General features: G+C 33.3%; 1 protein-coding gene and 1 long non-coding RNA gene across 3 annotated transcripts; one reads left to right on the forward strand and one right to left on the reverse strand.

Annotated features, from left to right (window-relative positions):
* Positions 1–236: 236 nt before the first annotated feature.
* Positions 237–17,193, forward strand: LOC115962797 (probable LRR receptor-like serine/threonine-protein kinase At1g53430). Of its 2 annotated transcripts, XM_031081670.1 has the most exons (24): positions 237–366; positions 2,935–3,115; positions 7,665–7,736; positions 8,322–8,390; positions 8,501–8,572; positions 8,656–8,727; positions 9,390–9,461; positions 9,545–9,616; positions 9,721–9,792; positions 9,891–9,962; positions 10,066–10,137; positions 11,306–11,374; positions 11,513–11,581; positions 11,758–11,820; positions 11,987–12,025; positions 12,115–12,164; positions 12,279–12,640; positions 12,803–13,001; positions 13,079–13,213; positions 14,757–14,875; positions 15,006–15,216; positions 15,318–15,555; positions 16,220–16,370; positions 16,601–17,193. In XM_031081670.1, the coding sequence occupies exons 1-24, from the start codon at positions 240–242 to the stop codon at positions 17,033–17,035; spliced, it is 3,093 nt and encodes a 1,030-aa protein (XP_030937530.1). In that variant the 5' UTR covers positions 237–239; the 3' UTR covers positions 17,036–17,193. The 2 variants fall into 2 exon arrangements, with proteins under 2 accessions (XP_030937530.1, XP_030937531.1); XM_031081671.1 differs by lacking the exon at positions 11,306–11,374 and having other exon boundaries at positions 16,601–17,192.
* A 3,090-nt stretch (positions 17,194–20,283) lies between these two features.
* On the reverse strand, positions 20,284–23,269 carry LOC115965353. Its single transcript, XR_004086039.1, has 3 exons — positions 23,146–23,269; positions 22,584–22,906; positions 20,284–20,797 (listed from the first exon to the last, which is right to left on the reverse strand). It is a non-coding gene; the product is annotated as an uncharacterized LOC115965353 (long non-coding RNA).
* Between the last annotated feature and the right edge of the window lie 3,032 nt (positions 23,270–26,301).

Consider the following 26,301-nt stretch of genomic DNA (forward strand, 5'->3'; position numbering starts at 1 on the left):
TCCGTTTGTCACATATGAGTTTCCCGTTAGTAGATTACCGAGGCTAAAATAGAATTAATTTTCTGTTTTTAGGACCAGAATAGTAGTAAAATCAAAATTGAGACTAAAAATGAAAATCAGCCCAAATTGCTAATCTTTTTAAACCCAGGCGGTGCCTTTTTCTGTTACTCTTTCCCTCCAACCTCTCTCTCTTCAATATATTTATAGGTGTACTGTGGCAGTTTAAGTAGTATTTTTATATGAGGAAAACGATGGGACTTGGGACTTCAGAATTCAAGGTTGTCTATGCCGTTGTTCTTGTCACTTTCGTTTTGAATTGCTTCACCCAGTTTGGAACGGACGCTCAAATTTTGCCACAAAATGAAGGTATGTACTTTCCCATATAACACTATTAGTCTCTAACTGAACAATTTGTCTCCTCTGCATAATCTTTCATGTTTTGCTGTTTTCTTTTCCGTGAATACAATTTCTTGGGAATTGTGTTTGATTTTTCGACTCTTCTTCTTATGCCAATTACTAGCAAGACTTTTCTGTGTTTTCTACTGGTAAAACAAATTAATCGAGAGAATTGCTCCTCGAATTTAATCGGTTTGGATTTTATATTTCTAGTGACCCAAGAATTCCATAGAAGGAAACTATTACGAAATTTTGGCATAAATGTTTCTGTTCATTTTCTTGAATTTATGTTTTGTCTATGCAATCAACCATTGGGTTATCATGGGAATGTTTTCCTCCAAATCACGATGGAAGAATCTCCTTTCATGAATGTTTTCCTCCAAAATTTCGTAATAGTTTCCTTCTATAGAATTCTTGGGTCACTAGAAATTTAAAATCCAAATCGATTAAATTCTTCTTCACTTTCAATGGACGGGCTCATCTCTTTCAAAAATTTGATGCCCTGAGAAGTGAGAACCAAAAAATGTTAATTATCAGCAATATGTCTATTGAATGAGATATGATCCTGGTCCCTGTTACCTATTACTGCTGCAACTTTTTTTTTTTTTTAATAAATTTTTTTAAGTCATTATGTAACCGTTAATATAACCATTCACATCTACTTTTTGAGTAATTCTACTTGCACAAACGATTTTACAAAATTTTTACATATTATTATTGTAACTAATTTTTATTGGTTCTCATCTAGTTCTATTATTAATATTTTTTTTTTGACCTACTAATAACCACTCACCATATTAATAATTTTTAAAAAAATGTCGTAAAATAGTTTTTAACTTTAACAATTTCCTTACTTTTATTGTAAAAATAATATAAAATATTAAAAATAGTTTGTATAGGTAGGATTACTTTTAATTTATTTAAATAAGTAATATTATCATTAAATAAATTATTTCATTTAATGTACACATTGATTTATTAGGAAAATTCAATCTATTTATGTAAGTTGGTTGGAGGAATATTCAATATAATTAATAGAAGTTGTTGCAAATATATATATATATAATTAATAGAAGTAGGAAACATAATACTTCTACAGACGCACACCTTTTTTTTAATAATAATTTCATAACTTGTTGACTTGGGTGAAGGTTGGACCTTTTTTGCACGTATATACTCACCACTTTTCGTCAGCCACTTACAATCACACAAATCAATCACACAAATTAGTAAGTTGTGAAATTGGATTTGGGCATGGTAATGTTATGTAGGTACGTAATCTTGTAGGAAATAAATTGGTTGGTTGGTGATATTAAATGAATTTAATTTTTTTTTCTTTTTTTGGCTTGGATCACTTTAGATAACTTGAACTTGGCATTAATTAATTTGATTTTTGTTGACTTGCCTAGATTTTGTTTGACGGGTATTAATTCCTTGTTTTCTCATTTATATTTTTTAATAAATGTAAACTGTTATTAATTTTCTTGCAATAAGAATCTGCTTGACATTATAGCTTGATGTTCCAACCCCTATTTTGACTATCATGCCCAACACGTATATCTTTTGGTCAGACCAGGAATTAAAAAAAAATGTTATTCAATTTAGTTTTTGACAACGTGATATACTAATATGTCAAAGATTCGTTTGATTATTAAGCATGTTGGAATTGAAATCTGAAATGACACTAATTATTAGCTTAGTCTATAGAGAAGTTCTAGGACCACAATTTTTTCCACTTCCAATTTATACCGCAGATAATGATAGACCGCTTTACTTTTACATAGACTTGCCATTCACAATTGACCACGTAAGATAGTTGTGAGAAAGGATGTAAGAAAGGGTGTTATTATGTACATTTCATGTGGGTTTATTAAATAAAAAGAAACAATTACAATGTACCCACTCTTGTCTGATTCTATTACAATCTAGCATACAAACTTTTAATTATTACACAAACTTTCTCCTTTCAGAAATTGTAAATTTGGACAGAATCCAAATCAAAATGTAGCAATTCACTATATAAATTAAATTGTCATAGGGTCAAACTATAAATTATGAATTGAAATTTACTCAAATAAAAATATGGTGTTTTTAACTTGGATAAAAAAGACGGATGTGATAATTGAAGTATATGCACAGACGGATGTGATAATTGAAGTATAAATTATGAATTGAAATTTACTCAAATAAAATTTACAAGAGTTGGATAAAAAAGAGGATCATACTTGGATTCTTTCTTTACTTTGGGACCCAGTGATATGCATGCATTCACAAAGACGGATGTGATAATTGAAGTATATGCACAGATGTTAGTTATCTAATTACTCGCATGTCATATTACTTCTTAGAAAACTATGCTACATAATATATGTTTTTTTTTTTTTTTTTTTTTCAATAAGATGATTATAACAACTTTTTTGGCCTTTCGTTTCCTTTTTCACTTGGATGTTCTCTAATTTGTTTTTTTAATTTTTTTTTTCTATAACTTCCTTAATATGTATATAAATGCATATTACTAATTGACTTTGTATCTAACAGTGAAAGCTCTTGAAGCAATAAACTCAAAATTAAAAAATCTAAATTGGAAGATCAGTGAAAATTTCTGCAGTACTAAGGAAAGTGTCGAAAGATTCATTTCAGAAGACACGCTAAGCAACGTCACATGCAATTGTTCTCTCAGCAAAGGCACTGTTCAGTCTGTTTGCAGCATCACACACATGTATGAGCTTTGATTTTCTTTCACATTCTCCATATTTTTCTTGATTATAATGCACATAAAATGTTTACAAATATTTATTTATGCAGTTCATTTATAGCTAGATCCTAGAAAATAGTTTGCAAATATTTTAGCTTGATGCTTTACTATTGATACAATAATAGTAGTTGCTGACAAAAAATGGTAGGTTACACACAACTTGACCTTTAATTATCAATAATATTGCCTTTGGAATGAGATCATGAGGTCTTCTCTCCCCCTCACCAACTTCTCACCCTCCACCACCACCACCACCACCACCACAAACCTCTATACCATCTCCACAAATATTAGAGAACAAACTGCTGTTTGCTAGAGGGGGAACAACGCTAATGTTATCAAGACAAAGCGGATATTGAGAGAATTATGTTGATCGAGGAAATTTGTTGGAGACAAAAATCTCAACTACCATGTTTGAAGGAAAGGGGTAAAAATACAAAGTTCTTTAATAGACTTGCAAACTCTCATCGCCACAACAACATCATAGGGCGATTAGTGGTGGATAGGGGGAGATCACTAATTAGGATACTGTTATGATCCTAGTGTCTCACATTGGTTAAATGTAAGCTTAACCATGTGTTTATAAACTCTTGGACACCCTCCCCTTGCAAGCCGGTTTTTAAGGGTAAGTTCTACCCATGGGTTTGTAACATTTGGTATCAGAGCCAACCATCACCCCGATTAATCGGATGTAGCTCATTGTGTATGGGATCAAATGAGTTACGACTTTGTAGTCGGATCCTGGAAGGGGTGACCTAGAGGCTAGATTAAAATTACTGATAGTTGAGTGGAGCCACCAAAAAGAGAAAGGGCTACCAACGGGTTAGTGTTGCTAGAGTGAGCCGTCACGGACGTCGGCTGCGAAGCATGGTGGTATGTTATAATCCTAGTGTCTCACATTGGTTAAATGTAAGTTTAACCATGTATTTATAAGCTCTTGGGCACCCTCCCCTTGCAAGCCGGTTTTCAAGGGTGAGTTATACCCATGGGTTTGTAATATTTGGTATCAGAGCTAATTATCACCTCAATTAATAGGGTGTAGCTCATTGAGTATGAGATCAAATGAGTTGTAGTTTTGTGGTTGGATCCCAGAAGGGGCAACCTAGAGGTTAGATTAAAATTACTGATAGTTGAGTGGAGCCACCAAAAAGAGAAAGGGCTACCAACGGGTTAGTGTCGCTAGAGTGAGCCGTCGTCACTCTCCTCTTGCAAGCCAGTTTTCAAGGGTGAGTTCTACTCATGGGTTTGTAACAGATACCATCAAAGAGAAGATAGTGGTTTTTTATAAGATTATTTATTTGGAGTCTAGAGTTCGTAGGCCTTTGTTGGATGGGATGATTTTTTTTTTTTAATCTTTTTTTCCTATTTTGGAAGACGATGTGTGTAGCTAGCTGGAAAGATGTTTTACAGAGGATGAGGTGTTTGAGGTAGTATCCAATATGAATGGGGATAAAGCTTCAATCCTGCTAGATTCACAATGGCTTTTTTCCAATCCTATTGGGGTATTTTGAAGGGAGATATTATGAAGGTATTTCATTATCTCCATGCTCATGGTAATTTTGAAAAATGTCTCAATGTTACCTTCATCACTTTCATCCCAAAAAAACCTGTGGCAGTGGAGACAAAGGATTTTTGGCTGATTTGTCTGATTATTGGGTCTATAAGATCCTGACAAAGGTTTTGGCCATTAGGCTTGATAAAGTGGTGCCTGAGCCTCAAAATGCTTTTGTCAAAGAATGACAGATTTTGAACTCAGTGTTGATTGCCAATAAATGCTTAGATAGCCGCCTTAAATCAGGATTATTGGGAGCATTGTGTAGCAGACTTGGAGAAAGTGTATGATCATGTGCATTGGAATTTCTTGTCGTATTTGCTTTGATAGTGTGGGTTTGGTGCCTAATGGAGGTAGTGGATATTCTCGTGTATTTCCACGATTCCATTTTTGGTGCTTGTGAATGGTAGTTAGGGTGGATTCTTCGATAGTTCACGGGGATTGAGATAGGGAGACCCTTTATCCCCTCACTTGTTTGTTATTGTTATGCCCTTGGCCAGATGTTTGAGAGGGCTAGGATTGGCAACTTTATTTCAGGTTTCTTGGTGGGCAGAAGTGCCTGGAAATGTTTAGAGATTTCTCATCTCCTCTTTGTAGATAGTACTTCGATTTTTTGTGGAGTGGATCCAGAGCAAATTTGGCATTTGAAACCAGTTTTTGTTTAGTTTCAAATTATTTTAGGTCTGAAGATAAATTTTGGGAAATCTAAATTGGTTCCAGTTGGTAATGCTCTCAATGTAGAAGCATTGGCTAGTATTTTTAGATGCAAAGTAGCTAAGTTACCTATGACCTATTTGGGTCTTTCCTTAGGTGCTACTTTACGGCAAAAGAACTTTGGATTGGAGTGTTGGAGAAAATGGAGCAGTGATTGGTTGGGTGGAAAAGATTATATCTTTCTTAGGGGGGCTGTATCACTTTAATAAAGAGCACCTTTTCCAGCCTGCCTACCTTATACTTATCTCTGTTTCCTATCCCGGTGAATATTGCTAGATGTATTGAAAAATTACAAAGGGATTTTGTGTGGATAGGATTAGGAGATGAGTTTAAGTATCACTTGGTAAAGTCGAAGATTATTTGTGTACCGGTTCAAAATGGGGGATTGGGTGTTCAGGATTTGGTTTTATTTAACAAGTCTTTGTTGGGGAAATGATTGTGGAGATAACTATGGAAAGGAATGCCTTGTGGAGAAGGGTAATTGATACTAAATTTGGTAGCATGTTTGGGTTGGTGTTCTCATAGGGTGCAGGGCCTATAGGGTTAGTTTGAGAAATTATATCAAGAAAGGGTGGGATGATTTTTATCCTTGTATCATCTTTAAGATGGGGGATGGTTCTTCTATTAGATTTTGGCATGACCTTTGGTGTGAGGGACTGACTTTGGAGAATATTTTCTCAGAGCTTTTCAATATTGCTAGTAACAAGGAAGCTTCAATGGCTGAGTTGCTGTTGTCTTCTGCGGCACTTTCTATTGGAATATTAGTTTTATTCAGTCAGTTCAAGATTGGGAGTTAGAATCAGTTGCCTCTTTTGCGGACCTTATATATGCAGGCTCTTTGAGAAGGAATGGGGTGAATAAAATGTGCTTGAAATTTTCTCCTCGATGTGTTTTTAACGTTCTCTCTTATTATAAACCTTTACAACCTCTAATCACCTATTCTTTTGAAACTTTTTTGCGAAAACCAAAGGTGCCTACAAAGGTCAGTTTCTTTATTTGGACAGCAGTGTTAGGGAAAATTTTAACCGTTGATAATTTAAGGAGGCGAAAACTGGTGGTGATGGATTGGTATTGCATATGTAAGAGGAACAGGAAGACTAGTGATCACTTCTACATTGCCAGTAGCTCAAGAGTTATGGAAAATGGTGTGATCCCTTTTTGGGGTTCATTGGGTCATGCCGCATAGTGTTGTGGAAATTATAGTGAGTTGGTCAGGCAAGTTTAATAGACTCATAACAGAGGTGCTTTGGAGCATGATCCCTCATTGTCTTATGTAGGTCATATAGAGGGAAAGGAATAAACGTACTTTTGAAGGGGATGAAGATCGATTCATGAGTTGAAGCTCTTTTTCTTTTAGACTTTGTTTGAATGGGCAAATGCTTCGGGTGTTGTTACTTTCATTTCTCTTCCTGATATGCTTGATATTTGTACTTTCATTTCTGTTTAGTGTTTTTTTTTTTCTTTTGTTGCCTCGTAGCACACTGCCTGTGTGCCTTGTTCTGTCTTTTTTTTTTCCTTATACTTTTTTCAATGAAGTTTATTACTTAGCAATATATATATTATGAAACGGAGCCTATGTATTAAGTGATGGAAAAAAATTGGGTCACCTAGTACTTGAGCCTATATATATATATATATATATATATATATATACTTGTTGCACATAAAATACACCATCGCGCAACTGGATGGCAAAAACTTATTTTGATGGGAAATTTCTGGACTGAACTGATGCAGTGCATCCTAGCTACCTGTCTTGTTTATTCTAGTACTTGAGCTTTAGTAACAATTAACAAGCTTGTACTAGTTGTAACAAAGGTTGTTTCGGATAAGCTAGGAGCCTAATTAGTTACATAGGAGCCTAGTTAGTTGCACATGGGCCAGGAGCCTATGGCTTTAAACTAGCTAATAGCATGCATCCTTATCTAACTATAAATAGGCAAGCAAGTGTAATCTGTATTTGGTTTAGATAATCCAATGTAAGTGTAAAGCAAGAGGTATTTTCCAAGTGTGTCTATTGAAGAGTTGAAACACCCCTGGCCTACTTTAAGCAACTTAATCTTTCCTTTGTCCCTCCAACGAAGTTCCTAATCTCACCCACCATCATAAAGCTTCAATAGATTTAAATCAAATTTGAAAAGTTAATTAAACTGGTAGTCTCTGTATATGCTGATTCTTATTGCATTCAGTTTCTTATTCTCTTTGTCTCAATTTTTTTTCTGCTTTTTTCTTTATTTGCTATGACAGTCAGCTCAAGCGTCTTAATCTAAGCGGAGTTCTACCAGCTGATTTTGGAAATCTTAGTAATCTGCAAGAACTGTAAGAGAAACATTCGTGTTTTTTCTGCGTTTAAGAAGTTAATTAACCTCATCATATTATCATTTTTGCCGAATTTTCCATAGAGATTTTTTTATTATGAAGAGTAGTTATTGAGGTGTCCGCACATTCTTCATTTATTCTGTACACTACCATATTTCTCATAGGGTTTCAGTTGGCTTTCTTAGAACTTGTAAAAATTAAGAGCATTACTTGTTATTAAATTGATGATGATATGACTAACTACCATTAAAACAACAGAAACATTTAATTTCTATTGGATACTCAAAAACCAGCTAAGTGTATATTATTCTACCAGACAGGTTCATATATATCTTCTAGATTTAGTTGCCAAGTCCAAGCACACACTGATGCACCATGCCAACCATATTGTATTAACCCTGAAAAATACTTCTATGTTTTCTGAGTAGATATTCACATTAATACAATCATTAAGGAACTTGGTAAGCCTTTTCCAAACAATATGTAGTCCATTTTATATAAATTTTGACTTCATCAAAGATTGGCCTGTTTGTCTTATGACCTCGAAATTGAGAAAGACCAAATGAATTTTCTTTCATTTAACAGTGATCTCAGTTTCAACTACATCAGTGGATCAATTCCATCTAGTTTCTCTCAGCTCCCTCTTGTCATTCTGTAAGTTATTTTTTGCATTTGTATCTTTGAGAGCCTTTATTATTTGCCATATAGGTGTTGACCAAAGGGGTCAACAGGTTGTTCATTTCCTAACAGTTGGTATTCTGCAGGTCCCTTTCAGGAAACCGGTTAAGTGGTGAAATTCCTAAGGGAATTGGTGAGATTGGTTCACTTGAGGAGCTGTAAGTCTTGACGTAGATTTTATTGCTTAATTTAAAGAAGAATGGTGTGCAACCTGGGTTATAGTTTAAATTGCATTTTATAGGGTTTTGGAAGCAAATCAGCTTGATGGACATCTTCCTGAAAACCTAGGAAATTTGAGCAACTTGAAGAGACTGTAAGACTTTTGCCTTTATTTTCCATTTTAATTTCTTCTTTGTATTTATTTTTTTTGTTTCTTTTTTTTTTCCCTCTCCCTAGGAAATAATATTTCACTAATTATGCATTCTGGTTTAATAAGTTGCAGTATCTTTTCTGCAAAAAAAAGTGTTTTGTAATTCATAATGGGCAATGAAAACACACTGAGTAGAACCATAGAAGATAATTGCTAAATACGATGAACTAATTCATTGATTTTAACAATATCCAGGGGTCTGTAATCTTTCCTTACATTTCTATTAACTCTACCAGTTTTTAACTTTTCTTCAGTTTGATACAGTTGTATGATTTTTAGGATGCAAATGCATTTTTTCAAGATAAATTCCTCAAACGAGCTGTTATTCATGTTCATGCAAAAGTATATCTCATTCAGATACTAGTATGTTTTTGTGTCTTCTCTGAGTTCAATGAAAATGAAGATTGTATTTGTCATTCATTTTGGATATTTCAAGTTTGAACTCATAGCTGTATGGATGGCTAACTTGCTCTTGATGTCATTTGTGATTATGCCTTACACATAGTATCTATGTTAACCATCAGCACCTTGTTTTATAGGCTTCCACAATATTTTGCTGCCTTGCCTCGTGGAAATGCATGACCAAATATTTCTTTATCTTGCAGTGTTCTTAATGCAAACAATTTTACAAGCACAATACCAGAAACGTTTGGAAAATTAACGAACTTGACTGATTTGTAAGTAATTCAATTTGACATGATTAGTTGGACATATAGCTTTTAGAATACCAAAATTCCTAAACTTGAGATACTGCCTGCAGTAGGATAGATGGGACTGCAATATCAGGGAAGATACCTGGTTTTATTGGGAACTGGAGCAAACTTGATAGACTGTAAGTATTGTATTTAATTAATTTTATCTGCCATTTTTTTCCTCGGAGTTTTGACTTCAAAACTTTTTTTTTTTGTTATCTAAGGAAATATTAATCACTTGCAGTGATATGCAAGGCACGTTCATGGAGGGCCCCATCCCTGTCACCATATCCCTGTTATCAAATTTAACCGAGCTGTGAGTGCATGCTCCATAGGCGGTCTTATACATTGGTACAAAATGTGAAATGTATGAAGATGGCACAAATGATTTTTCTAATCTTTCATGTTTGTCAGGAGGATATCTGATTTGAAAGGATTGAGTATTGGATTTCCTAATTTGAAGGATTTGAAAAAGTTAGAATATTTGTAAGTTATATTTTTTACTTGTTTTCTTGCAACAAATAATCCTATGTAATTAACTTTTCAGTTTTGTTAACTTTCTGATTTTTGTCTTATTCCTGTGCCTCAGGGTTCTAAGAAATTGCTTAATCACTGGTTTAATCCCAGATTACGTAGGAGAGTTAGAATCTTTGAAGCGATTGTAAGTTTCTTAAAATGGGTGTACTCATAGAGACGTTTTACTTGGGAATTTCTTTTTCTATATCTAGTTTGATTACTTTTTTATGTTTTGGCTTCTGTCATTATGAGACATCTTATATGGTTTATTCTGACAAGTGTTATGAAGTGACTTGAGATGATCAAAATGGAGTTTCAATTTGTTATTCAAGTTGTTATTGATTGTCAACACTATTGTTCATTATTTTGAGATGATTGACTGCTACCAACATATAAACTTTGAGATTTTTATTCAATGAAAGAGAGGTCAGATGCATATGGATATTTGATATAGGTTCAATTCTATCAATAGGGAATTGAACACTTTTTCAGTACTTATAGGGAAACCAAACACATAAAGGAATAAAGCATCACATTATTTCTAATATCTGCCTTCTAATTAATCGACCAAACTTAGTGATATTTATCCTCTTTCCATGATAGAGGTTGGTTTGGGATTAACTTCTTGTTGATGTAATATGAAGGGTTAAGCATGTTAAGATTACTCTTTCTTCTTCTTCAAACACCCCCCCCCCCCCCAACCCCTGGTCCTTTTATTCTTAGAGAAAGGAAAAAGGGTTGATTTATTTGCAATTATTTTGTATGCTATTTTTAGCCAGAAAGTTTCTTATTCTCATAAAAAGGAATCATGTAGCTGAAAATGAAATCGTTCTCTCTTTTAAAACTAGGCTAACTTTACCACAGTTTATCTATTTATTCTTTATTCTCTCTCTCATTGAACTTTTCTTTCCAATATTTTTGCTTGTTTCTCATTATGTTATCCATCGATAGAATATTTTATTTTGAGGACTTCAAGATACTAGACGGACTTGTGGCTATCCAGTAGCAATTGAATCATTTCAATTCAATAAATTTTACTGTTTGTGCTTTTTATTTTGAAATCTGCCTATTGCCTATATGTCACTGAATGAATGGTAATTTTTCTCAACATTTAATGGGAAAAAAGTGTAATATTTACTACTAAACTTTGGGCTGATGGCTTTATTGCTGCAAGAAACTGCATTTTGGAGCATCAAATTTTGCCTGAATATTATAGTACAACAAAATAAAATATAAATCTTGTTTAATGAATTGAATTCCATTTTCTGTAATTTATATATTTTTGATAATATGAAAATTTTATTTTCTTGTAGAGACTTGAGCTTCAATAATTTGAGTGGTCCAATTCCAGATACATTTTGGAATCAACAGCTAAATGACATGTATGGCACAGAGCAAAAATTAGTTCAATTACGCAATGTTTTATGTTTAATTTATTTCTCAAATTGTCCCTGTTTGGATCCTTCACTGTGACTACTCATTTGGCAAGAAAAGACATGACAATCATTTTATGGATGTAGGTACTTAACCAACAATTCATTAAGTGGAGAAGTGCCGAACTGGGTATTGGAGTACACCAAAAATAATTGGTAGGTCTAATTTAAGTCCAGAATCTTTATTTCACTAGGCTCTAAATTTGTCAATGCACTTGTTTTTAATTGTGAGATCTTGTGTGAGTCATGTGTTTGAACTGTGAGCTTTTTGAATTCTCATTTTTTCCCAGTTAAGAATTTTTTTCATAATGTCATGATGAAATGTGTTGCAGGGATATATCTTACAACAATTTTTCAGGGTCACCTCAGATTAATTGTGAGACACGGTCACATGTGTAAGTTTCTTCTGTATTAATCACTTTTGTAGTCAAAGCTTTTCCTAAAAAGGATGGAAAAAAAATCACTATTAATTCCTCTTATATCAATGCTAAGTAAAATGTAAAAATGACGAGCATATTCATTGTCTTGTATTGCCAACAATGTATCTTTATTATGAAACAGGAATTTGGTTTCCAGTTATTCATCTGTGGAGAGCAACACGTAAGTTTTTTAACTTCCTAAGACACATTTACTCTGCCTGCTCAAAATGCATCAAAACAAAATTATTTGATTGGCTTTTCAAATTCTAGAATTCCTTGGTGCTTGAAGAAGGGCCTTCCCTGTTCAAAAAAACCAAAACGTAAGTAAAGATACATATCAGATTGTGCTTTTATGAACTTTAGTAGTTTACTATTGAAGTTACTTTTGACACTGATGGAACTTATTTATCACACACTTACTCTTATATCTGCAGATTATTCCTTGTTTATTAATTGTGGAGGAGAAAAAATAAACTTTGAGGGGAATGAATATGAACAGGACATAATTCCAGATGGGCGATCACAATTTAGTTCTATTTCTGAAGAATGGGGTTATAGCAGCACAGGGGTCTTCATGGGCAATGACGATACTCCATATCGTGCACAGAATACATTTTCTTTGAATGTGACTGGTATCTATGAGACAGCTCGAGTTGCCCCTTTATCACTTAGGTACTATGGCCTTTGCTTGCGAAAGGGAAGTTACAAAGTAAAGCTCCACTTTGCTGAAATAATGTTCTCTAATGACCAGACATTTAGCAGCCTGGGGAGGCGCATATTTAATGTCTCAATTCAAGTGAGTTGACGGAGGATTTTCATGATTAAAATATAGCTTGTTCTTTGATGCCTTCCAAGATTTTCTTGTTTTGAAAAGAGAAGGAATGTTCATCTTCCCGCTGTAGCTTGCAAAGTTTTAATTTGACATTTCCTTTTCCTTTTTAACTTTTATTTTTTCCAGGGAAAGTTGGAGTTGAAGGACTTCAACATTGTGGAGGAAGCTCGAGGAGTTGGTATACCCATCATTAAGGAATTTGATGATGTTCTTGTAAGTGGTAGCACTTTGGAGATTCATTTTTACTGGGCAGGGAAAGGAACTACTTCCATTCCTGTCAAAGGTGTCTATGGACCTCTTATATCTGCCATTGAAGTGACACCAAGTAAGGTTTCCTTCAATTTAGGATTTCTACCTTTTTTGTCATTAACTTGCATGTACGTGATTCCTCTCCTTTTATAGACTTTGATGTTGGCGAGGGCCTATCGGTTGGAGCTATTGTTGGCATTGTACTTGCATCATGTGTGATCCTTGTATTGATTTTGGTGTTTCTTCGGATGAAGGGTTACCTAGGGAAGAAAGTCCTTGAAGATAAAGGTAAGATCAATCACATTTTTTTAATAAAAAAAAGATGCGGAGAAAATACCGTCTAGGGACTTTTTGATGGTTACAAATTGCAAGTTGGAAATAGAATAAGAAGATGTGTCTATGCTTTTTTTTTTTTTTTTTTGTCATTAGCAGTTCATGGTCATTAATTACTCTTTCACTCATACATGCACTCACATATACACTATACAGATAAATGCTCTGGGATCTTTTTCTGTAGCTTTGGAATTCAAGCCAATCCACCACCTGCTCTCTCTCTCCACACACACACCAAAATACTAGATCTAGTGCCATAACAGATTTGACTCCTTAAAACACTGTTTCTATATAAGAATGAAAAAATCATTTATCAAACTACTGTATTGGAAAAATTGGGTAATATCATATAGCTTTGCTTCAACTAAGTTCATGAGTTGAGGATAAGCAAACTCAAACCAATAACATCCGCCATATGGTAAATTGTTGCCACTCAGGCCTCCGACTAATTCTACCATAGAGGCCAATGATAGACAATAATTGCCCTCCAACACAACTTACAACTTTCATCATATTGAGCTCTCCAAAGAGAAACTCTTCTCAAAATCTCAAAAAATGGTGTTGAGTTGGAATCCCATTTTAACTAAGGATTCTTGTGGTTCTAGAGGATCCAGTTACAAGAAAAAATCAAAGAACACTTTGCTCCTTAAAGGTAATATTGGCTAATAGAAGGTTTAGCTCTTTTAGCAATGCAGAAGGGCAACACTAGGCATATTGTACTGTGCAATGATTACTTTATCGTGGGATCCTCATTCTCATTTCAACTTATATTTGGTATTGCCTATTCACAACCATAAGTGTTTTTTGATATGATACATCGAGAAGATGATGCAAAATCAACACTTGGCAAAGATTCATAATCAATTGTATTTTGGTTTAATCGATCTTTAACATTCCAATAGAAAGACATAGTGATCCTTCTTTTTTATGGATGTGTGTTTTTCTATGTTCTTATCACTGGTTACCTTGTAGAAATACATTTTATCATAGCAAAAGTATTGTTTTCATTTAGAAGTTTTCTTCAAGTTTGTTTTTTGTCCCTAATCTATTTAAATCATTACACAATATATCTTTCCATCCACTCTCGTTTTCATAATATTTGTCTAACTAGGTGGTACTATTTTTAGCATTAGAGAATTTGAGATGTTTGACCTTGGCCATTACATTCAAAAAAAAAAAAAGGAAAAGGACACAAACACAAGGTGAACATGCAGTACGAAACTATCGGTTAAATGCATCATATGAAAGATATTTTTAAAGAGGAAAAGGTAATTTTATTCAGTAGTTAAGGGACAAAAAAAAATCATCTTGAAATTTAAGGTCGAAAGTGTAACGTTCAATAGTTTAGGGACAAAAAAATAACTTATTAAAGTTTATGGGCGAAAAACGAACTTCATGCAAACTTTTGTAATGAAAACAATATGTTTGCCTTTTATCATCTATCCTTTCTATTATTCTCTCTCTTGGAAATTTTCTAACTCTTTTTATCTTCTTATAGAACTACGTGGTCTAGATTTACAAACAGGTTATTTTACTTTAAGACATATTAAAGCTGCCACTGGGAACTTTGACCCTGCAAATAAGATAGGTGAAGGAGGCTTTGGCCCAGTTTACAAGGTATTTATGGATTATTGATATTTATTATTGGCAGGTGTTAATCCTAGCAACATTTTGGCCATGTCACTAGTGTGAGTACTAATGCAAGATAGTAAAAATATGATTATGAAATTGCTTTTCTTGTTCCTAGGGTGTACTATCAGATGGTGCTTTAATTGCTGTTAAGCAGCTATCCTCCAAATCGAAGCAAGGGAACCGTGAATTTGTTACTGAGATAGGCATGATATCTGCATTGCAACATCCAAATCTTGTGAGGCTTTATGGATGTTGTATTGAAGGAAACCAGTTGTTAGTAATATATGAATACATGGAAAACAACAGTCTTGCCCGTGCACTTTTTGGTAAGTCCTTCACTAACATCCACCTTATATATATATATATATATATATATCAAGAGTAAGACTTACTGTTGAAAACTCTCTCCCTCGGTTTCCAATTTTAGGTCGTGAGGAGCACCAGCTACATTTGGATTGGCCAATGAGGAGGAAGATATGCTTGGGAATAGCCAGGGGGCTAGCTTATCTTCATGAGGAATCAAGGTTGAAAATTGTTCACAGAGACATAAAGGCAACAAATGTGCTTCTTGATAAGGATCTAAACGCCAAGATATCTGACTTTGGTTTAGCTAAGCTTGATGAAGGAGAGCAGACGCATATTAGTACACGAATAGCCGGAACAATGTGAGTTCTCTTTCTCTCTCTTTCTCTCTCTCTCCACCTTTATTTGGCTTCTTGAAATACAACTGGTTTCTGGTATAATAAATTTTAACATAGGTAGTGCAAACAATACAAATAATTTTGTGGACAGAGTGTCTCTAAGTTCCTCCAACCCACTATGTGGCAACATGAAAAACTATCCTTGAGTACTTTTAGTTACATAAATTATTTAATATTCACATGACTTGTTTATATTATTTAATGAATCATGTGATTTAATACACGTAAATAGTCATTTTATACAACCATGTAGCAAGTTGAAAGAGATTTCTCCAACTTGATTTGGAGAGAAATTTTGTCCATTATTTCTTGTTAAAAAAAATCATACCAAATGCTCAAAAACTCACACTTTTGGCGGGGTCAAAGAGAGCACATTGGATTTAATATATAAGTTGTATAATAAGACTTAACCAACAATGACTCGGAACTTTTATTTTGCCATTTAATATTGTAGCGGTGTCGTGATACTATACGTTGCACTTTCATTTTTATACTGTCTAATATGCGAGCAAAAAATCTTACACTTATATTTAGAAAATGTTTTAGATGTTTTTGTAATGGGATATTAGAAAGCCTCTCTTAGCTGGCACACATACTCACTATTCTAGTGCCATTTGTTTTTCTTCAGAGGTTATATGGCTCCTGAGTATGCAATGAGGGGTTACTTGACCGATAAAGCAGATGTTTATAGCTTTGGAGTAGTAGCTTTGGAGATTGTTAGTGGGAAAAGCAACACCAATTACAGGCCAAAGGAGGAGTTTGTTTATCTTCTGGACTGGGTAAATATTTATGCCATTCTTAGAGGATCCTTTTTTGTCAACAATTGTTACTATTATATTTTCTTTACAGTGAATAAAAGGTTGCTTAATTTGGGAAGATACAGAAATTCTTTTCTATCTTGTATATACATTAATACACTTCCATGCTTATCATCTTCTCTACTTATCAACTTAGCAAGTATGCATGACATCATGAATGTTTATCTTTGCTCTTTTACATGCAATTGAAGGCCTATGTCTTACAAGAGCAAGGAAACCTACTTGAACTTGTGGATCCAAAGCTTGGTTCAAGCTACTCCTCTGAAGAGGCAATGAGGATGCTCAGCTTGGCTCTTTTATGCACCAACCCCTCTCCCACTCTCAGACCATCAATGTCTTTCGTAGTAAGTATGATTGAAGGAAAATGTGCGGTTCAAGCACCAATAATAAAGCGCAGTGAAACAAACCTGGATCCAAGGTTTAAAGCTTTTGAGAAGCTTTCACACGACAACCAAACACACGTGAGCTCCACTTTTTTGCATGACAGTCAAACGCAGAGAGACATGTCAATGAATGGGCCATGGATTGATTCCTCTTTTTCTGTCCAAAGTAAGGATGAGACCAGTAGAGACCATTCTTCATCAAGCAAGCTTCTTCAGGATCTTCATGACATAAATTTAGAGTGACTGATAAATAGAGAAAAATACGTAGGATTTTTTTTCCCAATGAAATTGAATTCTTGGATTTGGCTCGACTGGGATTAGATTCTCTCTCTTATTTACATATGGATGGACATGATACATTATCTAATATATAAACATGTAATATGCTAGTTAGTAATTTGGGTATGTACAAAAAATTATGATTTTTTTCTCTGTTTTAAGAATCTATATCTATATCATATCTTATTCTATATATAATAGCAGAAACTGAGAGAAAATTTATTCTTACAATTAAGGAGGTGTTGCCATGTAGGAAAAGTGGCTATCTAAAATTCAGCCACATTTAAGTTAAAAAGCGATATATTATATTGTTTGGTAATGCTACAACACCGTTTAAAAGCAATAAATTATAATGATTCACTATGTTAAAACACTGTTTGGGAGCCCTCTTGGTATAAAAGGAAACTAACCGTTTAAAATAAAAATAAAAAGAAGAAGAAGATTGCTACACGGAGAAAGGAGAAAGAGAGATCGAGAGAAAAGAGAGACAGAGAAATAGAGAGGCAAAGATAGAGAGAAGGGAGCCTTCCGTTTCTCCTATTCGGATACTTTTTTTTCACTTCCTTTTCAATTTTCTTAACAACGATACTTGCGATCCAGAGATAGAGGAGGAAAAAATAAACCTTGCGATATAGAGATGAGAAGGAGACAGACATTGAGAGAACTACTACTGGTAAGTTTTTCTTTTTTTCATTCTTTCTTAGATCTGGGTATGGGTATGGGTATGAAATATGAATTAGTTTTGAGAAATTTGGTTGGATTGATTTTTATTTAGGTATTTGGGTAACATTAGGTTTTGATTTGATTTTTTGAAATTTGGGGTTATATATGATTTAGGTTTGGAGAGGGCAAAAACAAAGATAAGAGAGAACGTGAGTTCGTTATTCGGAAAGAGCAGAAACCTTTATCAATATTTAAAAAAAAATATATATATATATATATATATATATATTGCTTTAAATGTTTGAATTGATTTAGTTGTAGGTTTGGGTATTTAATTGAATTGATTTTGATTCAAGATCTGTCTTCCTTTTTTTACTTTTTCCCCCTAAACTACACACAGACATCTCCTTCCATTAGAGAGTGATAGGGAGATTGAAGAAGTTTGATTTTATTAATTTGATTTTGATTGTCAATTTGCCATATACATACTGCTACAATTATTGTTTCTTCATCTCTTATTGTTATTTTCTTTTATGCATGTTTTGTCTGATGTTGGGTTAAAATTATAGGAAAAATTAATTGTGTTAAGTTCTTAAAATTTTCTAATTGCATAATATTTTGTTTTTGTTTTGGACTTTTAGTTGTGTTATATTGACCCTTGGGTAATTCTACTGTACCCCCCATTTTTTTTTTTTTGGAGTACGGTACCCACTAGTAGGTAACCTACCATATCAGGTTACCGAATCCTCACATTTAACGGTTTCATCCTCACATTATGTAGTTCCAACACCACATGTGACAGTTCTTTCGTCACATTTGGTGGTTCCCTTATTTTTTTTCTCACATTTGAAGGTTCCATTTTCACATTGTGCAGCTCTAACATCATATGTGACAGTTTTTTTGTCACATTTAATGGTTTCTTTATTTTTTTTCTCATATTTGACGGTTCCAATCTCACATTGTGTAGTTCTAACATCATATGTGACAGTTCTTTTGTCAAATTTGTTCGCTTATTTTTTCTCACATTTGATTGTTCCATCCTCACATTGTGCAGTTTCAACATCACATTTAATAGTACTTTTGTCACATTTAGTGGTTCCTTTTTTTTTTTTTTTTTTTTTTTTTTTTTTTTTCTCATATTTATAGTTCCATCCTTATATTGTACAGTTTCAATATCACATGTAATAGTTTTTTGGTCACATTTGGTGGTTCTTTTTTTTTTTTTTCTCACATTTGATGGTTCTATCCTCATATTGTGCAGTTCCAACATCACATTTGACAGTACTTTTGTCACATTTGGCGGTTTTCTTATTTTTTTTCCTCATATTTGACGGTCCAATCCTCATATTGTGCAGTTCTAATATCACATGTGACAGTTCTTTTGTCACATTTGGTGATTCCTTTTTTTTTTTTTCTCACATTTAACGGTTCCATCCTCACATTATGCAGTTTTAACATCAAATTTGACGGTACTTTTGTCATATTTGGCGGTTCCGTTATTTTCTTTTTCACATTTGACAGTTTTATCCTCACATTATGCAATACTAATATTACATGTGACTGTACTTTTGTCATATTTAGCGGTTCTTTTATTTTTTCTCACATTTGATGGTTTCATTGTCACATTCGGCAATACCAACATCACATATAACAGTAGTTTTGTCACATTTAATAATTCTTTTTTTTTTCCTCACATTTGACAATTTCATCATCACATTGGGTAGTACTAATATCACATTTGACCGTACTTTTACATTTGAGCCCACCACTAAAGTCAATTTTTTACTTATTATGTATATGTTTGTAGCAAAAAATGATGGATGAAGATGGCAATCCCACATTGGAATGGTTTAAAAACACATATAGGGGACAATGATAAGTATATGTCAAAATTGATGTTTCGTGAATAGGTAATTTTACTCAACACACTTGTATATTTTACACTAACACATGCTAATACATTGTTTATTTGTACTTGTCACATTAAGCAGTATCAACATCATTTTTTACTATACTTTTGCCACATTTGGTTGTACCCTTGTTTTTTTCTCACATCCAACATTGTCACAATGGGCAATACCAACTTCAAATGTGAGCGTACTTTTGTCACATTCGATGGTTCTTTTTTTTTTCACTCACCAATTACCATAATACCTCTGAAACCTAAAAATGACCATAATACCTTTAGAACCTAAAAAATGACTGAATCACCCTAAAACTTAAAAAAAGAAAAGAAAAAAAAAAGGACCAAAATTACCATAATACCTTTAAAGTGAATGCATTCACACAAAAATTATGTTTTCAAAATACAATTTTAGCACAAAATGTGATATTATTGAAATCGTTTTCGAGTGTACATTATGTCCCGTTATCTCCCATCACATTGGCAGAATCTTAAGTTAAATCATGGTTTCAGACAAGGCAATTCTCATATATTTTTTTTCACAACATTATTTTTAATAAATATTACTTCTTATGTAATAATTGAAGAAATATTACTTCTTATATGCTATTTAAAAAATTAATTTTATGTAAAAGAGGCAAAACAATAAATTCGCACATTATTACATTTACTACATTCTCATTTTTCTTCTCAACTAAAAAAAAGTTTACATGTCATAATACTTCTCTCTTTTTCACTGAGAACATTTTGTTTTCAATTAGATTTCACCCCCCTAGCTACCCCAAAAAAATATAATTCCACATACTTCCAAAAGAGAAAAGAAGAAGACCCATCAAAAAAAAGAAAAAAGAAAAAAAAGAGCTATGACACCTAATTACACATACGTCCAACAAAGAAAAGAAGAAAAGCTATGGCTATTCGACTACAGTAATGGGGCAGGCTCCAGCTGCTGTCTTGGCTGAAGCATTGACACCAGCAGTAATAGAGTGAGAAAAATTGAAGGAAAATTGTCTCAACTTGCTCCTTTTCTCTATTTAGGTATACACAGTCCTGTCAATCACTTTCACAATGTGAAAAGTATCTCTGAGCATCAAATGGTTGCCTTCAGGAGTTTGTATCAGGTAACTCAAAAGCAGTTCCTCCATTCATGGGTGCAAATGCTGCAATAAAAAGAACATGAACATCATACCCCATCACAATTCCTAAAGATTAATTCAAAAAGAAAATGTGCAAAATGAGCAAAGGCCCATTCATCTCTAATGCTTTTAATCAACACATTTTAACAAATTCATTCCTCTTCATTTTACAAACCATTTGAATCCATATTGTCTTTAATGGCAGCTATTATGGGTCTATATCCTGAAAGTTAGGAGGCGTGTTAAATCAATGTCAAGATTTCATGAACATGTAGTTTCAACATTTAGTAATTCACCAACTTTTTTAAGTGGCAATGAGCCTTATTGCAGCAATTTTGCCAAATGAAATCATGACTATACTATTTTTTTTTTTGTTCTTTTAAATGAATTAAGAGCTATTTGTTTCTTTCTTCTCATACAGGAGTGTTTCAAACCAATAGCAAACCACTAAACAAAAAAAAAAAAAAAAAAAAATGCAAGCTTCTCAATTATTTTTTGATAAATAAAAATTTATTAAAAAGAGACTACATCATGCAAAGGAAGGCAAGAAGTAGCCTAAGGAATTAGAAAAAATACAAAAGATTATGTATAAAAAGATAGACTCAATAGCATTAGAATTGAATCTCTATTTGTGAGTCCCAAACAAAATAAGCTAGAAGCTAGTTCCTTGTACTCTCCATATCCTCAAACGTTAGCCTATTTCACTCTCGCCAAATAACAAAATAAGCTAGAAGCTAGTTCCTTGTACTCTCCATATCCTCAAACGTTAGCCTATTTCACTCTCGCCAAATAACATCAAACATAATGGAACCAAATTCCAAATATCCAATGAATATGATAAGAGAGGTTTTTTTTTTTGGGGGGTGGGGGGGGGGGGGGGTGTGTTCAATGCTAGGCAGGGGATCCTATGTTTGTGGCCCACAAATGAAAACAGAAATAGAAAATAAAGACAAATCTATATATCTAAAAGCCATAAAAATAGTCTCCTATTGGACCCATTCACTAGAGGTAAAAAAGCCAACTTTTTTCCAATACTTCAGAGAGATTGGGAATCAAATTCAATTACTATAGGCAAGTAGGACCAAGGCTAGATGGACTGCTCTAAAAGCACATATCCATAACTATTCACACAAAATAAAACTAGCTAGCAACTTGATTGCCCAGCAGAATAAAATGATGGTTATGGAAAAACCAAACTGCAATGTTTAAGCCATTTTTCCCATCAACCTTCATTAGGACCCCAATCCCTCACTAGATAATAGTACTAGCAAATGCAATAGACATAAAATTTCACAATAATATTTTAGTTGCTCAAAATCTCAGACAAAAAACTCATGCATTAAAATACACAACTCACACAGACATTTCATCAAACAATTTCTTAACAAAGCTAAATTGACTCAGTTCACCAAACCTCACATATAATTCAAGTTAATAGAAAGAACTCAGAAGCCTAATCCAAACCCAAATTGTTTAATATAAAAGCAATATGTTCTCTACCATTAAATATAGAATTCTTAACATAGCAACCAAAGACCTTTAGTTTCAGCTTTCAGGCAGGTTTGCAAGACTACAAGTTCATGTTTCACATTTCAAGTCCTATTCAGTGCACAAATTTTCTTTTTGCAAATGACATAGATACTATTTTCAAGATTTATTAAAAATACCTAGTGTACATTTCTTCTACATTTACAATTTAACATACATATTCATAACCAGAGGCACGTCAGTGAACTTCTAAATAGTGATAATTATACCAAGGCCATAGTTCTTGTAGTGCAAAATTGAAGTACGAATTTTAACAACTTACCCTATTCTCAGAAAAGGATTTTGAGAAGCAAAATACTCTCCTCTTGAACACACTTGATGGCTTCCCATTTTTAACACTTGAATCATGTTGCGTCTTCTTCGACCCTTTCTTTTTATACATCAATTGACCATTACCTTTACCATTTATAACAGGAAGTTGACTTTGCTCAGAAAATTTTGAAGTTGCTTTAAGAGAACTGTCTCTGTTCATGTTGATTTCTGACCTCTCTTCTTTGTTTTTCTTCAATGGGAAATTTTCACATGGGTTTCCATTGGGGAAAAATCGAAGCAAGTGGCTGGATTTGCAATTTGAATTTGCCTATTCTGAAATTTCAATTCAGATTTCACAATATTACTAACGCTTGTGTTCCAAAATTCCAAAAAAAAAAAAAAAACCAATCAAATAGGCCCAAATCTTGACGATAAATTCAGGGAAAAGGGAGAAGGGATGAAGAAAAAACCTATCTTACTCTCACTTTCACTTGAAATAAATCATTAAACCCATCATTCAAAAACCCAAATCTTGCCGATAAATTCAAGGAAAATGTATGAAGAATAGTTACCTGAGATTTGTATGAAGATGAGGTGAAGATCGGCCAAGAACGATGAGAAGGAGCAGAATTAAAAGAACGCAGCAGAGAAGTAAAGAGAGAGAACGCGAGACGGCCAGAGAGAAAAAAGAAACGTCTTTTTTTTTTTTTTTTTCCTGTGATTGATTTTATATGTTACCTGCTTGACTGGTAACTAGTAATTCATTAAAATCACATAAACGGCTAGGATCAAAACAAGTGAAATCAATGGTTAGATTTATAAGTGGGTACCGTACCCACCCAAAAAAAAAAAGTTGGGTATGGTAGAATGACCCCTGTACCATATGATAAAAAATATTCGAAGGTTATTACAGTTGTATGTTTTTTTGTAATTCTTTTTAGCTAGTCAATGTAGTTAAGTTTTGTGATAGCTAATATGCAAGAATAGAAAACACGCAATCCTATTATGTAATTCTCAACGTAAATTACAAAAGGTAATCCATCCATGACTAGAGTAACCAACAAAAGCGCAATTGGAATTTGATTTTGCACACCAACTTAGAGTCCCATCGAGAATCTCATTTAGAACCTGTAGTTTATCATTATAGCATTACAAAAAAAGTATAGACACATACTCTCTTATAGGGAGAACATCACGGTCAGAATCATTAGAACATTTCTCCCTGCATTCTCTCAATTTTGCTTTTGTTTTTTTTTTTTTTTTTTTGGCAGATCATTAAACCCATTGGTCAAGAAAAGTAATGCTTATTTAAGTTCTGGAGAATAAATCCATTGAAATGGTTCATGGTCATCATGGATGGTTTTTTTTGGATAATTTCATTCATAATTGAGAAGTTGTTACTAATGCATATTTGTATAGTGCAGTTGGTTAGGTAGATTAGGTAATAATCATCATGAATTAACTAAAAATTTCCATAATGATCATTATTGCTTAAAAGCTAATCATATTTAATATACATTTTAGTTGATTTAAGGATTATCAAAATCTATTATTGTTTAAATTATATGAAATTTTTATGCTTTTTTAGACAGTGCAATTGCTATGGATGCTTGACTTTTATACCCAACTTTAATGGCTACATAATAATGATTTTTAGCTATTTAAGCTGAATACCTCTATTTATCCTAGCTAGGGACAAATGATTTATTATTTGGATAGAGAGCAAAAGGCGGATTCAAAGAGCTACAAAGATAGGGTAGCGACAAATCAGTAATTGACTTAAAAATTGGCATGCATAATTATATTAGAAAATCGTTAGACTTAACAAATGGTTTGGTCAATTAGGAATCACACCAAAGCTCTAGATGGAGCTAAATATATGTGTAAGTTATATTGGTGTTACATTTGATAGCAGTACGATGCTTAAAGTAGAGTTGTTTTTGGGTTTGATTTACTTAGAGATATGTAACTATAAATATCTTTCTTAAAAGTCCAGTGATTGATGTCCAAATCAATTACAAAGAATTAGGTAGAGTGGGAAGCATTAATCACCCCGCAGTCTGCATTGCTTTATTCTAAAAAAGGGGTTTCAATTGGTTTAATATGCATGTTGCTGAAAGGGCAAGGATACAATGAGGAAAGCTTTAAGACACATACCTCAAACTCAACAACAAAAATAAGATGGAATCTAAAATTTCTCTCTGATGTTTTCTTTTGGAATGTATGGAATTATTATGCTGTACATTGAGGGTTTTTTTTTTTTTTTTTTAAATTGAATTATGAAGTAACTATTTAATTTATTTGTTTTTATTTTATGCAAAAAAAATTGTCTATAGTATATGGACTTATGGTATTTTTTGCGGTGTTAAAGGGATAGAATGACTTCATATATATGACAGTAGAGACTTCGTCTTGACATGGTCTAAAATTTTTCCAATAGGTGCATTTCTTGCAATATTCTTTTGTTTTTAATTAATTTTTTGAAGTTTATTTTCAATACCCATATCTCCATATGTACTCTAAAATGCCAATAAACCTTCACATCTCCATTTTTTTTGTTGCTAACTTCACTATGGTAACAGTACTATCTAGAAGTAATCTTTAGGCTATGATATCATTCTTTCTATCTCTACCCTATTTGTTTTCTTCTGTATCTTAATTCTAAAAATTTGTTTCTTTAGGTTTTTGTTGATGCAACGATGACTCTCCATCTCCTTGAAGTTGAAATTGAATAAAAAAAAGAAGTTGTACAATCCAAGGTTATATTACCCTGGAGATGAAGAAGATTAGATGAGTATTTTGGTTCATTTCACTTCAATTCTTGATTTGTTTTGGGTGACAGAGTTGCAACATTGATTGTGTGTTGGGTTAATATCTGTGTTTGTGTATGTTTTTCAACCATGGCATCTTTGTTGGATGAAGTTAAATGAGAATTCAAGAAATTCCAATATAGTTGCTTTGTAGATAAAATAGAAAATTTTATTATTGAAATCCATGACAGTTTGGCTGTGTAATCCATAGAAGGTTTGGTGGTATATCCCTATTTCTATCTCCTCAATCATTTTTTTCCCTTCTTGGAAGAATATGAAACTTAATCATGCTTCCTGTCTCTACCCTATTTGTTTTCTTCTGTATCTTAATTCTAAAAATTTGTTTCTTTAGGTTTTTGTTGATGCAACTGTTAGGACATATGTGATTCACTTGTTAGGAACATATGTCACTATTTTATGTAATTGGCTAATCCTTTGACAAAATGCACTTTATTTGTATTTAGGTAGATCTAGGATGTGTTTAATACTTCAAGAAACCTTGTTTTAAGTTTAAGTGTTAAAGTCGTGCAAGTCTGTCCAAGAATCAACTGAGAAAGTGCTGAATTTTAAAGCTTGGTAGCTACTCGACACCTGGCTTATCTGTCAAGCTCTTCACTTGCATCTTATCGCAATCTCGACACCTCTCAATAGCTAGGTCGATCGATCGAGCAAATTTTTGTCCCTTTGAAACCTCCTCGATTGATCGACTTTTACAAAATTCAGATTTCCAGATCTGATTTTTGGTCCATGCTAATATGTATGTGTAGGGTTTCTCTTCTCACAACCCTAGACATATATAAGACTTATTTCAGAGGCCATCACATAGGAGAATACAAGGAGAACAAATGCAAAAGGTGACTGAAGCCTTATTCTCTCTGAAAGAAGCTATTGCGTCTTTGCGCCTTAGGGTTTTGTAAC

This window comes from Quercus lobata, chromosome 10 (genome assembly GCF_001633185.2).
Source record: "Quercus lobata isolate SW786 chromosome 10, ValleyOak3.0 Primary Assembly, whole genome shotgun sequence".
Taxonomy (NCBI): Eukaryota; Viridiplantae; Streptophyta; class Magnoliopsida; order Fagales; family Fagaceae; genus Quercus; species Quercus lobata.

What these genes read in the sequence shown, in the direction of transcription:
- LOC115962797 (XM_031081670.1), top strand. Translation starts at nt 240, where the DNA reads ATGAGGAAAACGATGGGACTTGGGACTTCAGAATTCAAGGTTGTCTAT. An exon ending in TTAACGAACTTGACTGATTT is followed by an intron (nt 9,462 to 9,544) that starts GTAAGTAATTCA and finishes TACTGCCTGCAG; the next exon opens with TAGGATAGATGGGACTGCAA. An exon ending in GCTTTGGCCCAGTTTACAAG is followed by an intron (nt 14,876 to 15,005) that starts GTATTTATGGAT and finishes TCTTGTTCCTAG; the next exon opens with GGTGTACTATCAGATGGTGC.